A 16,172-nucleotide genomic window follows, 5' to 3' on the forward strand; every position below is an offset into this window, starting at 1 on the left:
TGAAATTACAGTAAAGTTCAAAAATATGTTTTATTTCTAAATATTTGCTACCATCTATTGCCTTGTTTATTAATTAATTTGTTTAAATTGATTTAGAACTAGAATAAACTAATTTTGTTTTATCTATCGGTTAAAAATTTGTTAAATGAATTTAAATAAATATTTTAAATTACACAAGAGTTCACAAACAAGATTAATCTCACAAAATGTCTTATAAAATATTTACTGATATCTATTGACACGTTTAAAGGACAGAGAAATAATGAATTTAATATAAATACAAGAATTAATTTACTCTAGTCATAAACCAATTTAGTCTCATTAATTATTATACATGGCAATAGATGTCAGAAAATCCTTAAACATACATATTTAGAAATTGCACTCGTTTTATAACTCTAGTATTATTTCAAATATTTATTTAAATTAAATAAACCTATGCTTATACTACCAACAAAAAAAGAAATTATTATAAAAATAATATTTAATTTATTCTAGCTGTAAACCAATTTAGTCAAACTAATTATTTACCATGGCAAAAGATGTCAGCAAATATTTTATAATTCATATTAAGAGATTAAACTTGTTTTAAAACTATTGTGTAATTTTAAATATTAAATTTAAAATGTTTAATATTTTTATAAACGATAGTCAGGGAAAGAAATTGTTTTAGCTTATGATTCTTATTATATTAGCTATTCACCACTTTATTTAAATTACTTCTTAATTATGACCATAGATGTCAGTGTGTCCTATATATAAAAATAAATTTAATTAATATTTAAAATTACAAAACTCATTATTATTTATTCATAATAATTAATTTTATTAATCCTGTTATTTCAAATTTATATCATTACTTACCTATATACAATATTTGTAGTTTTTTGTCTACACCTGTCGTCAGCACGTCACTGTTTAGCTTAACCTTTAACTTAAAAGTTGAAAATAACATAGTTGACATAGAAATGACAGCCAAAATGACATGTGCAAATGTCACATCATTACTGTTTACCGTTTGGGAGTACTTATGATAGGCAGATAGACAGACACGTGTATTTTCTGTTTTATAATATAGAATCTGTTCTTCTTTGTTTCATATGAACAGGTGTAAAAAATCCTTATGAATAAACAGTACGTTTAGATCGTTCAACCGACCTTGACCAACCGAATTTTTTAAACATATTTTTATCCATTTTAGAGTGCAAACGTATAAAAATATTTATTATACGTTTCGCGTCAGCTGAGGATACAGGTGTCACCAAAATAGTTTCAAATAATTTTGCCATTTTGGAAGAGGTACCAATTTATTGTCTTGTATAAATCGAGATAAGGCGTTGATGTTGGCTATATTACCAAAAGTTGAATTTTCATACGTAACATTTAATTTGGTTATCTACTTGCCATTGGATAATTTCTTTTAATATTTTTTATGTGTTCTCTAAGAAAACGGTGTCTATTAAAATTGTTTTTTTTTAGATTTTACAGTATAAAATTATGTAAATACTTCAAATCTGTTGAACTTGTCACAAATTTCGATTGTTTTCAATATTTTAAATATAGTCGCCTACCATGTGTATTAAGTGACAGCAGTTTCAGATGAAATTAGAGTTAACAATAAAAAAACTTTAACCCTTCTTATATTTACAGGCGGAGGAGGAGACATAAATGAAAATTATTATAATAATATTTTCCATCGGTTTGTCGGCTATATCAGCAACAATCGAAAACTACCCACGTTCAATCCCTTCGTTGCGATCAAAAATATGTCACGGGGTCAGTCGCGCCTCAATGCCCGAGCGGAGAGGTGCGACTCTTGGATCTCGGAGTCATGTGGCGACTTTTACTAATCGCAATCGTCATAGCGCAGGCCAAACACGTGAGTGCAAACCTTCCGTATTCTCCTTGAACGTCTCGTAAATATCCGAATCCGTCTTCAGCCGGAAGCCTTTCGAAACAATACTTCCCGCGAAACCGAGTCTTCTCCGGGGAACGCTGGAGGATCATGCAGGAGTATAAAAGAAACTCTGGCCCAGCTGGAGAGCTTCAAGATCGACGCGGAGAGGCCTCTGTGGCACCATTATACATTCGAAACTGGCTCTTACAATCGAGAAGGTGATCGATCGTTTACTCCGTATTGTTCTTATAATGACGACTTTTTAGTTTTCAGACGCTTTTCTAATACTTGTAATTTTTCAGAGCTTCAAATAGTCGAAGTGGTCGTCGATAAAGATTTGCAGCTGGACGAACGCATTTCGCAATGGACCAGTCTGAAGAACCGGGCGGTCGGTCTCGGAGAACGCGGACTGACATTAGTAGAGTACCTTCCGAGTGGCGTTTCGACGAAACATTACGGTACATTTACTATTGTATTTTTCTCGCAAAATGTATTCAAATTATCGCAGTGACCGGTCGAATTTATGAATCTTAATAAAATCTAAATATTAAAAAAACGACCATTGACTGGCCAACTTTTACTCCTCCTCTGAAAAAAGATTTTAACCCATAAATTTTCGGTTTATCCCTTGGGCTTAAAAAAAGCTTTTTCGTTTATTTATTATTATTCTGGGAGAAAAATGGCAAAGTTATTTTACAATTGCTGCTGAATCTCTTTTGCCTTCTTTACGAAGCTATACTTCAGCTACCATCGCTCGATGTTTACAGGATGTGTTGAATTCACTGTCTTTTTGTTTTGGTGCTGCAACTTTCAAAGTCTTTTTGTGGTCTGCCGGTTCTTCTACTCGGTCCAAGATGTGAAATACTTTCAATACTTTCTGTGGCAATATCAGGAAATGATATGTATACATTTAACCACAAAGAAGCGTTCCCTTTGTCTGTCCGACTTTAACCATTTTTGTTCAATTTTTTGGCAAGCACTTCTGATTATAACTTTTAAGCTTTTAATCTGTCTTCTGAAAGAGACAGGGCACCAAATTCTTGTAATACATAACTTAACAAAGCACCCGTTTTTGATTCTTTGTCGTTAGCAAACCAAACGTCGAAAAAATTTCAGCGCAAAATTTGGATAGTCATCTGAAATTAAGGAAAACTTGTTTGAGTGTCGCAAATATGGGCAAGCAAATTTAAATATTTCCTATAAGTTACAACTAATTCTTTCAGAAAAACACAATTACGCGTTGGTGTATTGCGATATAATATACTAAAACTCAAGTTCAAACAGACTTATACGTTTTTTCATGCAGAAAAGAACTATGATTAATTCTTATGATACTCGTGATTAAATTAAAAAAACATATTTAAGTAAAATATTATGTAAACTCAGCTTGATACTTCAACAAAAATTATAACAACACACAACCAATACCAGAACATAGAACCACATCGTATTCATCAAGCAAACTCAAGACGAACGACACGATCGCTTAAAACACTTGACAGGCAGCGTCAGGTAGTTGGCCGGTCCGACAATTTCTTCTATTGTTCGGCGCGTTTTCTTGGAATGTAAATTTTAGTTCCAGGTAATATGCTTTGTTCCCTTTTATACATAAACAACAATTTGACCTGCGTAGACAGATAAGAAAATTTACTTTTGTTCCTCTAGATTACAAAAATATCACACTGCATCAATCGGCCTTGTCACGACACGACGTGACAAAGCTGACTGACACAGTGGACAGTTACGATTTGGACAGAGTTCGCTTTTCACAGCGAACGCTGCTTCTATATATTCTTTATTCTGTGGTTCCCGATAGTCTGATATTTGTAACTTATTTTTAAATGCTCCAGACTAAAATAGTTTATTGGTTGTATTGGATGGTTGTATTTTTTCTCGGAATTCGGTTCGACATTTTAATTTTTCAGATATGGGCCATACAGTGTCGTCCGCGTGTCTGTTCGAATGGTGGAACGCAGAAGAAGCCGCGACGCACGCGGGGCTGGCGATTGCGAGAGACGGTATCGTCGACTGGCATCAAATCGACGGTAATTATCCGAGTGCCCGAAAATCGTCAGTGATTATTAAGTGACCAAATAACGCGCCGCTTAATTTTTCAGACGGCAACGCTCTGAACAAACTGTGGGAGTGGAACCTTAACGGTCGCGTCTTTCATCTGAGCGTCTACAGAATGAAAGGAAACTGGAAGGCAGCAGTGACTCGCGAGCAGACCGGAGAGAGGTCCAGAGCCGTGTGTGAGTATAAAAACTAAACACGTAGTCTGACGTATTTCGACTTGCTCTCGATTTTTAACGCCATTGCAGCTATATACGGAATGGACCTGTGGAATAATTGGTGGTTCGAAGATAAGCTGGACGGCTACGAAAAAGCGACGATAGTAAACGAGGGTCGCTACTTGGCGGTATCTCTGGAAGACCGCGCTACCGTTTCGATATACAAGTTTGATGTATCGTCCGGACGCTATTCTCTATTTAAGGTAAGTACGTGTTGTTCGTCGTGACTGTACTTCTAATAATGTAACGTATCGTCAGAACGTGGCCAGCGCGAACGCCAAGAGCATCGTCGCCTTCGTCGCAGGCGCCAACAGCTTCCTGGCGATCGGCGGAGAGAGCCCGGTCATATACGAGATTCGAGGCAGCGACTTCGTCGAGAAAAACGTAGATCACTACGACGTGAACCACGTCGAGTACTTCCTGGCAGTTCCGCTCGGATATTATAGGTAGCGGTACGACGGTGGCCCTTCATTCACCGGTACAACGCGACTGCGACTTTAGTCAAAAAATTGTCGCGTGAGCGTTGGACGAGAGTAGCTTCACAATCGGACCCTTGTTAACTGCAGTTTCGCCCACCTGTACAACTGCAACGCAACATTCAATCAACCTGTAAACGACCAACTCACAAACGACTGGCTTGTCAGTTGCTTGTGCGAATCAGACGCTCCTGCTATTTTTCATTATACACTATAATCGTATAATTCAATTTTATTATATATTTATATAGATTAGGTAACCGGATAAAACAGAACGTGATATAACGGCGCATGAAAAAACAGAACATGAAGAAACAGAACGTTGATAAAACAGAACAGTATTGTAACATTTATATTAAAAAATTAACTTATATTATCTGTGAAAAAACATAGGTTTATATAAAATATTATTTTAAATTTAAATCTCTGAATATACTAAAAAATGAAATTCTCTAAATCTTGATTTAAACCAAAACTTCCCAAGTCAAAGAGAATCTAAATAAATAGTATTGCATCTATTCCGAAAATATTTTTTTAAATATGTCGTTTTAGTGAATTCATATTGGAATACACTTGACTGGTAGATATATATTTTTACCAGGGAAAATATAATTTATCTGGCAGGTGTTGATAAAATTATATGATTTCAACTTTTCTATACGTAATAATATGTATGTACATTTAGTTACTTGTCATTATTTATTCACATGCGATGTATACATGTTACAGTGAAAGTGTATTTTTTGGCGAAGTTATATTTTCACTAGTGAAGTCAAAATATATTTTCACCGATATATATAGGTATATATATATCACTACTATAATCAATTCTGATGCAATTTCGAATAGACAAATAGACGCATATGCGTCATTCCCAAATCTCGTTTATGTTCTGTTCTTTCACTGTTCTGTTTTATTAATGTTTTGTTTTTTCTTCGTTTTGTTTTATCAGCGTTCTGTTTTTTCAGTTATGTTTAATGAACGTTCTGTTTCATCATATTCTGTTTTTCCATGCGCTATTAAATCACGTTCTGTTCCCTTATGGAACCATAGAGTGACCATCGCAAGAGAGTTGCGTCAGTAGACAAAGAACGTGCAACGCAATTCTCATTCAACTGTCATAAATAAAAAAAATGGGTTGCAGTTGCGTTGCGTCGGTGGACGAAGGGCCTTACAGACTTACACGCTGTCATAGAAATGTCTACAATTTTAAATTTCATATTATTTTTCTTAGATTTTTAATTTGTTTTTGTCCCTAATGAAACATTAATTTCATCTACTTCCTCCAATATATTGCTTCGCATCACGCAGCGTTCCTCGATACGCATAAAGCACACTTTCCGATTTGAACGGGACGCGTTTTTCAGGGACGAAGCTGCGCTACTGTTCCAGCACAAATTAGACCACTACAGCCACTCCAGCAGCGCGCTGGAGGCCCTGCGGTGGGACGGTGTGAAATTCTCTCCCGTAGAGCACTCGCCCTGCCGGTCGCACGGCGAGGAGATGTTTGGCTTCTCGTGCGTGCTGGACGTCGACGACGAGAAGGGTATCGAAGGCGCCGCAGTACTACGAGCTCCGGACGACGCGCCTCGCATCCTGACCGCCAGCGAGGAGTACGCGCCTACCGCATTCGTCGTCAGGACGCAGTTAGTCGACGCGCCCGACCCGCTCGAAGGGGAGCTAGACCGCATCCTGAAGGCCGAGGAGACCATTTTGCGGAGAGCGATCCGCGAGCGCGACGTTCTGGAGAGGGCGGACGCTCTGACGACGACCGATCCCGGCTCAGGTTGGTTGCGCTCCTCGCGAACGGCGCCAGTCGGGAGCGGAGTCCGCAGTGTTTTAACGTATATTCGTAGATGTGGCCCGAATTAGGGAGATTCGAGCACCGAACCTGCGCCTCTGGGGCAACGTCGCAGAAGCGCTACTCGATGGCGGTCGGGTCCGAGTCGCCGGGAGAGACTGGAGCGACGTCAACCGCGTCGCTGACCTCGAATCTCTGCTCTCCGGCGTGGAAGCCCGCCGCGACGCTCTGGCAGGGGTCCTCCGCCGCCTAGAGAGCGCCGTGATGCGCGACGAGGTCCTTCCGAGGACCTTCGGCGTCGCCGTCGCTTCCGGCAGACTGATCACGAGAGGAATCGCATCGGCGAAGGAGGCGTCCGTCGAAACTCTCAACGGCCTCTCCGTCGACGCAACGCTGAACGGAGCGGCGAGACGCTCTGAGGGAGACGACGGACTCGCAGTAGGCGCGGTCGTCGTGGACGAGTTCGACGTGGAGGACGTCCGAGTGGAACTCTTCGAAGGGTCGTCGCTGCCTCTCGCGGAAGGATCTCCTGCGGCGGTCAATGGTGATCTTCGCGTGGAGGGGCACGTGCACGTGTTCAAAGACGCGAACCTGATCGGAAACGGCACGGTGAATGGCGTCAGGCTGTCTGAGGACGCGGTGATCTCGCGAGCGCCGGACGCCGACATCGAGAACGCCAACGCGGCCGCCCTGCTTTTCGACGACGCCTCCGTCGAGGGAGCGCTGGTCGTGGAGAGCGCACTCAACGGCTTCGACTTCAGCGAGAGAGGCTTCGCAGAAGCGCTGCGAGAGAAGCGCCGGCTGGACGCCGAGAGCGCGCGGAGTCGCACAGAGATGAATCTGGACTCGCTCACGGTGGCAGACGAACTACACTCTCAGGAAATCAACGGTCGCTCCTGGGAGGAGTTCGTCGGCAGCGCCGTGTTCCGCGACGGAGACTTCGAACTGACCGACTTGGACGTGGATGGGGTTTACTTATTTTTCTCAATTTGAAACTTATTATATTTTGAATTGCCTCGTAATGCATCAACGTTTTTCGTTCGCAGGAAACAATAGCGAGCGAGGAACTAACGCTGGACGCGCTGAACAGTCTGCAGTTCCCCGAGCTGTACCTGCGAACGAGAGAGTCGCTTCCGGCCGCGGTGGCGGCGCCCAAGAGATTCCTCACGGGCGCGCGGGCCGACAGAGTCGACTGCGAGGAGGCCGTATCCGGAGTGCTTCCGAAGGACGTCGTCACGCTGTCTTCGTCGCAGAACCTCGACAACTTCACCTTCTTCGATCTGACAGTGACGGAGAGAGTGAACGTGAGCGACTCGTTTTTTTACACGTTCGCTTTCGCTTCGAGCTGACGTTTTTTTTCGATCCGCAGGTTCGAGGCGACATCGCCGGCAGGGAGCTCGACGCCTTCCTGTCCAACCCCGATCTGTCCGAAGCGAAAACGGTTCGGTCAAACGCGATCTTTCGTCGGCTGCGCGTGGTCGGAACTACCGCCGTTCTGGGAAAGGTGAACGGTTCCGAGTGGAGCGCGCTGTTCGACGGGGTCGCAGTGAGGTCGGCCGACCCGGTGCGGGTGGACTCTCTGAAGGCGTTCGAGGGACGCGTCGCGGTGGAGAGCGGGGCGAGCGTGAGGTCCGGCTTCGTCAACGAACGGCGGTTCGCCGATTTCCTCTCCGTCGACGCCGACCAGACGGTCTCGGACGACATTCTCGCCGGAGATATATCGTTCGAGGACCTGACTGTCGGCGGAACGTTCGACGCGGTCGACGTCGCCGACTTGGCAGGTCGCTCCGTCAAGATCTCCGGGGATCGGGCGCTCGCGTCGGACGTGACGTTCGACCGGACCGATCTTCCGGCGGCGACGCCGCGGCTGCGGATCGAGCGCCGATGCAACGACTGGTCGATGGAGAACCTGCCGGACCTCGGGAGCGCGCGTCCCCTCGAGCTCGAGGCGCCTCGATTCGGAAAGCTGAGGGCGGGGCGAGTGGAAGTTGCCGGCGACCTGAGAGTCGACGGCGCTCCGCTCGGCGAGGCCCTGCGCCGCTTTGAAGGGTCCAGGCTGAGCAAAACGGAGGCGAGGACCGCGAGAGCGCCGTGCGTCGCGGGCGAAGCGCGTGCCGAGAGGCCATCGTTCGGACTGCTGAACGGAGCTTCGGAGGGGATGCTGAACGAGCTCGCCTACAGGTCGACTCAGACCAAAGAGCGAGTCGCGACGGTCGAAGACGCCGCGACGCTGAGAGCGAAGGGCGCGCTGTTCGCCGCGGAGATCGATGGCGTCGACTTGAGGCGCGCAGCGGAGAGAGCTGTGCCGGTCAAAGGAAGCGATGTCCTTTCCGGTCTGATGAGGTAAGCGACGCGAGAATCGCGGTTTAGCGCATTAAGTACAAATAGGACGTCTTTTCAGATTCTTTGACGAGCCGGTCGTCGAGAACATTCGCACGGAGGGGGGCCGGCTAGAACGGCTCGTCTCAGACGCGGTGCGAGCGGATGGCGGACCGGTCGAAATTGTCGGAACGAAGAGGTACCTGCGAGGTCTTGGCGCAACCGGAAACGCCAGGTTCGCGCTCGCCGCGGACGCGTTGACTCGGAGCGGAGAGCAAGTCATTGACGGAGACGTTCGAATTGCTGGGGAGCTGCGAGCAGACGGAGGCGTAGACTCGAGACGGCTGCTGAATCGAGAGGGTGCTGCATACGTCAAGCGGAACGTCGACGGTTCTCGTCACCTAGAGGGAGACGCGCGGTTTCCGAACGCGGTCCGAGCGAATCGACTGAACGTCGCAGGACTGGAAGCCGGCCTGGAGGGACGGGTCGACTCGGTCTCACTTTCGGCGCCCGTCCTGATCGCCGGCGATCTGCGGGTGCTGAAGCGTTTTGGCGGATACGACGTCGCAGAGATCGAGGAGGCAGCGCGTGCGGACGGAGACTTCTCGGAGGCGAGCGTGTTTTTCGCGAGGGAGTCGCCGCCAGTTGTCGAAGGAGGCGCGCTGCGGATCTCCGGCGATCTCTCTTGCTCAAGAGTGTTGGACTGCAGTCCGGACGAGTGGGGGACTGCGACAGAGGGAGGCTCCTACGGCGCGGGTGATAAGAAATTTGAGCACGCCGTGGTCGCGGGCGACGTCCGAGCGGAGGCTCTGGGAGATTTCGTCGAGAGAGACGACGGCCGCGAACGTCGCGGTCCGATGGCGTTCGATGCACTGTTCGTGGAGGGAGCAGTCGACGCCGCTGCCGTCGAAGGCGTCGCCGATCTGGGGGAGCTGTTCGCCGCTCGCCTGCAGAGAGACGGCGAACAGACGGTCGAAGGGGAGCTGGAGATGGAGGCGGGAGCGGCTGTCCACAGAGGTCGCACCGCAGGAAAGATAGGATCGGCGCTCGCGCCGGGCAACGGTGAAGACTTCGTCTCAGCGTCGATCGACTTTCGCGGAAATGTCCGCCTCGAGGGAGAACTGCGCGCGCCTCGAAGCGGTATTTCGGGACTGGACTTGGCTGAGTGGGCGAAGGGCGCGTCGTCCGCCGCCGAATGGAGGATCTCGGGAGACGCGACGTTCGAAGGAGGCATCGTCGGTGAGGGTGGTTTGGACAACCGCGGAGCTTCGGATCTGGCGAGGCTAGCGAGGGGCCGCGAACGACTCCTGGACCGAGAGAGGGGGGCGATCTCGGACTCGGAGAGGATCGCCGGAGAAAAGACGAGGATGCGAGAGATCTCTCCCGCGTTTCCTCCCGTCGGTCGTCTCCGACTAGGTTCAGAAGTCTTCCTGGTGGCAAACGACAAGCGAAAGTGCCACGGGCGGGTTTGGAGAAGAGCTCCGGACGGGGAGTGGAGGTCGATCGTCGGACCAGTGCCGATCGGCTGTCCTTCGCGTTGGGAGAGCTTAGGAGATGGACTGGCGGCGAGTTCGGAAGCAGGCGCTTGCGGGTGCTCTGAGGAGCCGGGGATAGTCGTTTGGACGTTCGACGGCGTCGACTTGCAAGTAAGTCTTTTCGATTAATTTTGATTTAAAAATAACACTTACTATAACTATGAAGACCATATTTTTTTCATAACTTTAAAAAATGCTGTATAACATTTACTATTAAATTCTAGCTGATTATTCCGGCGTTGACCGGGTTTTATTTATCTTAATTGACAATTTGAGTTTTTATATTATATTAAATTATTTTCATTCATTTTTTTAGAAACCGCGATATATTATGTAGTATAAAATTATTTATGAACTTTGTAATTCAAAAAAAGAACAATATAGACAATGTTTAAAAAATACTTAAGAGGGGGAATGATAACATGCTAGTAAATAGAGTAAATTCAGTGATTATTTTTAATGTTACAGGCCGTTCGTATCCTACCCCCGGCGGAGTCCATATGCGCACCTGCTCGAATGGAAGGCGTGCTATATGCGAAGTTGTCATCGGGTGTTTTTCTAAGGCACAGCATCTCGAAGACGGACGTTCGAACGGAAGAGGACAAATCCTTCGCCGACGAATGGAGAGCGTGCTTCGAGCAGGAGGCGACGGAAAGGGCTACTCTGAGATCCGGCGAGACGCGCGTGTTTCCAGCTGCCACCGCCGGAAGAAAGATATTGGTTACGGAAACGGACGATCGAATCGAGCTATTTCCATTCTGAGTCGTTAGGTTTATGGAATAAAATTCAAAACTGTCGTACTTCCGTTTTATTATTGTTTTTGTTTATTTTATAATGATGTTTAAAAAATAAAGGCAATGTTACAGAACATGACTTTTTTATAACGGAAATTTGGAACGTCGTCGAGCGGTAGACTGAAATGGGATACTCCTATGGCAGTTTAGATTTTAGACCTTATTAAAAGCGGCGATGTCGACGCTTTGCACCTGAAATCGAGATGGGAAATTAGAAACGCAATGTTGCAGCGATGCCAAGTATGAGAATTTATACTCACAAAATCTTCGAACTTTTCGATCTCCTCTTGAAGCCAGTCTACGGAAACTTTGTCGTCCTCGATGACACAGGAGATTTGCAGTTTCCGGATTCCGTAGGCGAGAGGGACCAGCTTGGACGCACCCCAGAGAAGACCGTCGCTGACTACGGTCCTCACTTTGTCTTCCATCGCCTTCATGTCGGTCTCGTCGTCCCAAGGCTTACAGTCCAAGATGATGTTGGACTTAGCGATCAAAGCAGGTTCTGAAATTTAACCGATACTTGAGATTTCGTCACGAATATGTAGAGAAATTACGATACCAAGTATCTTAAAACGCTGCAAGACACAAGCGAGAATTTTCGCAGGTTTTACAAAAAAAAGTCACGCTTGAAAAAAAATATTTCATTACGGACATCTTTCGAACTGGATTCATGCTAGACAAATAAACGGTAGATTAGGAATTTTTCTCTTGGAAAATGATCAAACACAAAACGTGAGTTTGAAATTTGTCAGCTTGATTTTCGTTTTCCTGTAGGTTTTTTAATTCTTTTCACTCTAATATCAAATCTAGGCAGAGCTTTTTAGTCATGTCACGCAGTGGAACCGCATATTTATTTACGATATTTTTAATGTTTCAAAAGCAATTGTTACTGAATACAAGTGTGTAGCAATTGACAATCTGCGGAACATTTTATTTCTTCATTTTTACAAAAATGTGACATGATTATTTTCATTTTCTTTATTTTTTAGTGTAAAAGTTTAACCCCAGATTTAAAAAATGAAAGAAAATTTCAGTTTCTTCTCAACCAACGGTTCCACTAAAAAAAGTCCAAGACAATAACAGAAACGACGACAGAAAATATTGAAATATTGGTGCAAGCTGATGATTCTGAATCAAGTGGAAGTCTGAGTGGAACTCTTAGAATGCGAGAAGTCACTCCTTTCGGTATTTAAGTGAATTATTTTTTGCTTCCGTTTTCATCTTGTAAATTTTTTTTATAACTAAATTAATATAATAGTATTGACATTTAATATCAATATATGTACATATATTGTATATGTCAATATATATAAAAATTTAATATATATTGACATATCAAGTATATGTCAATATATATAAAAATTTAACATCAATATATACATATATCACAAATGTCAATATATGTTTATGTACAATAGATTGCTATATATTAACGGTAAGGCGGGGTTTTTCGACTCAGTTGTGTTTGAGAAAACTAGAAATCCATATTTTACAATTGCAACAGTGGTGCAGCTAACTCATAGCAGTCATGCAAAGCACGAGGGCCCAAATTTCTAAACACTCAATATAAAAAAAAATTATTATCAATATAAAAAAAAAACAATATACACAATCGAGCTATAAGATCAACAACAATCACATAAAAAAATTTACAATCAATATCCGGCTGGCTATCGAGGTCGCCCAAAACATTCACATGGAATACATTTTAACCACCGTCTCCAATTCTCAAATCCATTGTCTATCCTTGCACCGGGTACAATAAAACAAAATATAATTTGGAAATAAAGCAACTAAAACTTTTTTACATTCGTTTCAAGAACTCATCTAGAAGCCATTTTAGCGTCTTTACTATACTATCTATCACGATATGGACTGATTTTCGATAAACATATCTCCGCATTTTTTGTACATGAAGTTATCCCTGTTTTGATTTTTAATTCACTGTTTTTACATTTTCAGTAATAATATACGTGATCAGTGATAATACTGATAATGTTTACACGATTAGTGATAATAGTTATGTGATAAATATTAATAAATCAAACATCTGATTAATGATTATAGTTACAAGTGATCGAGACATTTCTCGCCCCATGAGAAATATTTTTACGAGAATTAATCGGACATATTTAATTTAAACAATTTATTTTAAAAAAAATTCTTTACGAGAAATATCATGGAGCATTCAAAGAAAGTGATGAGTGGTGCACACATTGAATGCCAAGCGTTATTCCTAAAAGTGGAGCCGTGTGGCAGATTTATTTGTGAAAATTAAAATACAGTTTCATAATGATTTGTTTTTTATATTTACAATGGTACCAAGTAAATTTCAGACTGTGGATTGCTTACCAATATAATAATAAATTTGTGTTTAGTCAGCAAATATACATATTTGAAAAATAAAAACGATGCAGATTTACACGGTGATATTTGCAGGACTGTTTAATATTGATACTGTTGACAGCGAAAAATGTCGATACATTGTTACACGTTTGATAACAGTTTCTCAGGCATCATATCAATAACAATGAAATATTTAAAAAGTATTGGCGGCAAACCTCAGATTAGGGATTAACGAATATGTTGGAAAGCCGTAAGTAATAAAAAAGGAACTCGAATTTTATCTCAGAATATGACCTTCCAGGAAGTTTGAGCCATTTTAAAGGTGTGCCAGTTCATTGGTGATAATTCGTTCCAGACATCAGAGGAGACAAACCGATATCGGGAGAAAAATCACCGTAAATACGTAACTTCCGCTCACTTATGAAAATAGAAAAATGTTCTAGTTCCGGAATTTAAAAAATGGTTAACTTTATTATTAATTATGGCAATAGTTTGAAAATAAACCATTTTCGGATACTGGGATACCAATCCTAGAATTAAAACTCTGTAGTATGAATCCACAACATACATAATAAAATATTAAATTAAAATAGAATAAGTGTTTATAAGCGAGTGTGTTTTTCATCGTATTTTTCAGTAATTGAAAGAATATTGTGCAAATTTCACACAAAATGTCAAAGTTGCACGGTTGGATGTCGTGTGAATATCACCGTAGTGTTAAAAATGATTTAAATACATTTTTAACACTACGGATTGATATTACTATTACGAATAAATATACTTTTTTTTATCCGAGTTTTGGCCTATGTAATTTTTGATAATAATTTTTTAGTTAATATAATATTAGTAAGCGCTAAGTAAATATGCAGTTTAATGTGTGTTTTTGTTATATGAAGTCGAAACAGCGAAATGCACAAATTTATGCACATGGTATTAAATGTGTTAAAACGTTAAATTATTGCAACTGGTGTACTTTTGGATTTTTTAGCAGCGTAGGCGGCCAAACGTTCGTCTCTAATTTTGGCGGCTTCCGCGTCGTCTTCGGAATCAGAACCGAACAGGTCGACTCCGTCGTCATCGTCGTCGTTGGACGGCTTAGGAGCGGGCTGCGCTGGCGGTTTCGCTGGGCAGACCATGGGACGCGGGCAGGAAGTCGGCTCAGATTTCATCGGACAGATCTGCGTCGATTAGTCGATTAACGATGCGAATAAGCATAACAATTAAAATATTAACAAAAAACGAGTTCTCACTGCGATCCTAGGTACGATGCCGAAATTTTTCAATTCTTTGATTTCGGCTTGCAGACCTACGACTACGCCCTTCAAGTCGGCGAAAGCCAGCTTCAGCTGTTCCAAGTCGCTCTCCAGCTTGCTCGCCGTCTTGTCGGCGACGGTCGGAGCGTTGGCCAGGACGATGTCCATCTGAAAGCGAAAACGTTCCCGTGAGATTCGGTCGCGGGTGAGGGTGCGGAACGAGGCGACGATTCACTCACGCATTCTAAAGACTTCTTAATGTGTTCTCTAGCTTTGGCGACTTCGTCGGCGAGCGAGCACTGTCCGCCTCCTTTCTGAAAACGGAACCACTATAAATTATAATAAATACAATCAACGTAGAGTTAAAAAGCAATTATAATTAAGGTAATAAATAATAAAATACCAAACGAAACGAGTTTAATCGAAATAAGTAATAACGAAATACAATATTGGCAATTAAATAAAATAAAATACAAAACGAAACAATAGTAGTGCAATAAAACGATTAAAAATAAAGTACTAGAGAAGCCACTAAAAACACTCTTCTACTGAAAAGTACCTCAGCGGAGTCTCGGGCGGCTCGGACCGGGGCGTCCGGCGCCGTCTCTCGGATCGTCTGTTGGACGGCGATGGCGACGGCGGCCGCTTTATTTTTTTTCGCACCTTTCGCTTTCGACTTTTTCGTTTCGGTCTGCGATTTGGCTTTTTCGGCTTCGGTCGGCGCTTTTGGCTTTTCCGCTTCCGCTTCCTTCTTCTCGGGCTTCTCGGGTTCCTCCGGCTTAGCTTTGGCTCCGCGGCGACTCTAAAAACGACTCGATTCGATAGTCGCCTTACGTAACGTTCGCGACTTTTACAAAAAATCGACTAATCTTTTTCACTTGTTAAGAATGATGACAAAAGAGAAAAATAAAAGTACAATCCGTTTCTTATTAGCTAGTCGCATTATGGGCAACGACACCATCCCAGCGCTGCTGCTGCTGCTTAACTTGGGTGATCGGTCGTTGGCTACAAAGCGAAGGCAAATATTCGAAAAACGAATAGCGAATAGTAACCGGCTCGGTTCGGAAAATTTTGATTGACAATCGGAAAAACGGAACAACGGAACATCCCTCGGTGTCGCGTCGAGAGGTTATCGGCGTCACTCGTTATACCTTGGCCAGGTTCTGGTGGTGCGTCTTCTCGGCTTCGGCGAATTCGAGGCTGTTCTGCCAGTAGTACGCGTCTTGGGCTGCCATTTTATAGACCGATTCGACTGCGACTGACAGAAAGGGCGACACGCGTCCGCGCAGTCCGAACCGGGGAGAGAGAAGGAGGACGATCCGAAGTAACGAGCGAAATGACCGAAACCGAAATCGATAAGAATTGACGCAAATAACATTTGAAGCAAACAGAAACTATTTTATTGACAAAATGTTTATTGTCGCGCAGAAAAAATATCCGACTAATTTAAATTGTTTTTT

The 16,172-nt window shown here is 43.5% G+C and overlaps 2 protein-coding genes across 4 annotated transcripts; one reads left to right on the forward strand and one right to left on the reverse strand.

Annotated features, from left to right (window-relative positions):
* Window positions 1-1,242: 1,242 nt before the first annotated feature.
* Window positions 1,243-11,187, forward strand: fs(1)N (female sterile (1) Nasrat). 2 transcript variants are annotated; one of them, XM_088189200.1, is made up of 14 exons: window positions 1,243-1,299; window positions 1,651-1,879; window positions 1,941-2,115; window positions 2,200-2,355; window positions 3,823-3,942; window positions 4,015-4,149; window positions 4,219-4,391; window positions 4,447-4,634; window positions 6,032-6,450; window positions 6,521-7,434; window positions 7,512-7,769; window positions 7,835-8,808; window positions 8,867-10,430; window positions 10,788-11,187. In XM_088189200.1, the coding sequence occupies exons 2-14, from the start codon at window positions 1,832-1,834 to the stop codon at window positions 11,079-11,081; spliced, it is 5,418 nt and encodes a 1,805-aa protein (XP_088045326.1). In that variant the 5' UTR covers window positions 1,243-1,299; window positions 1,651-1,831; the 3' UTR covers window positions 11,082-11,187. The 2 variants fall into 2 exon arrangements, with proteins under 2 accessions (XP_088045326.1, XP_088045327.1); XM_088189201.1 differs by lacking the exons at window positions 1,243-1,299; window positions 1,651-1,879; window positions 1,941-2,115; ... (2 more) ...; window positions 4,015-4,149; window positions 4,447-4,634 and having other exon boundaries at window positions 4,225-4,391.
* On the reverse strand, window positions 11,113-16,022 carry LOC148232879 (putative elongation factor 1-delta). 2 transcript variants are annotated; one of them, XM_088189203.1, is made up of 7 exons: window positions 15,864-16,022; window positions 15,272-15,514; window positions 14,952-15,026; window positions 14,710-14,880; window positions 14,433-14,637; window positions 11,374-11,615; window positions 11,113-11,305 (listed from the first exon to the last, which is right to left on the reverse strand). In XM_088189203.1, exons 1-7 carry the CDS (start codon window positions 15,945-15,947, stop codon window positions 11,267-11,269), a joined length of 1,059 nt encoding a protein of 352 aa, XP_088045329.1. In that variant the 5' UTR covers window positions 15,948-16,022; the 3' UTR covers window positions 11,113-11,266. The 2 variants fall into 2 exon arrangements, with proteins under 2 accessions (XP_088045329.1, XP_088045330.1); XM_088189204.1 differs by lacking the exon at window positions 15,272-15,514.
* Between the last annotated feature and the right edge of the window lie 150 nt (window positions 16,023-16,172).

This window comes from Plectrocnemia conspersa, unplaced genomic scaffold (assembly GCF_051122295.1).
Source record: "Plectrocnemia conspersa isolate PC_06_02 unplaced genomic scaffold, ASM5112229v1 ptg000008l, whole genome shotgun sequence".
Taxonomy (NCBI): Eukaryota; Metazoa; Arthropoda; class Insecta; order Trichoptera; family Polycentropodidae; genus Plectrocnemia; species Plectrocnemia conspersa.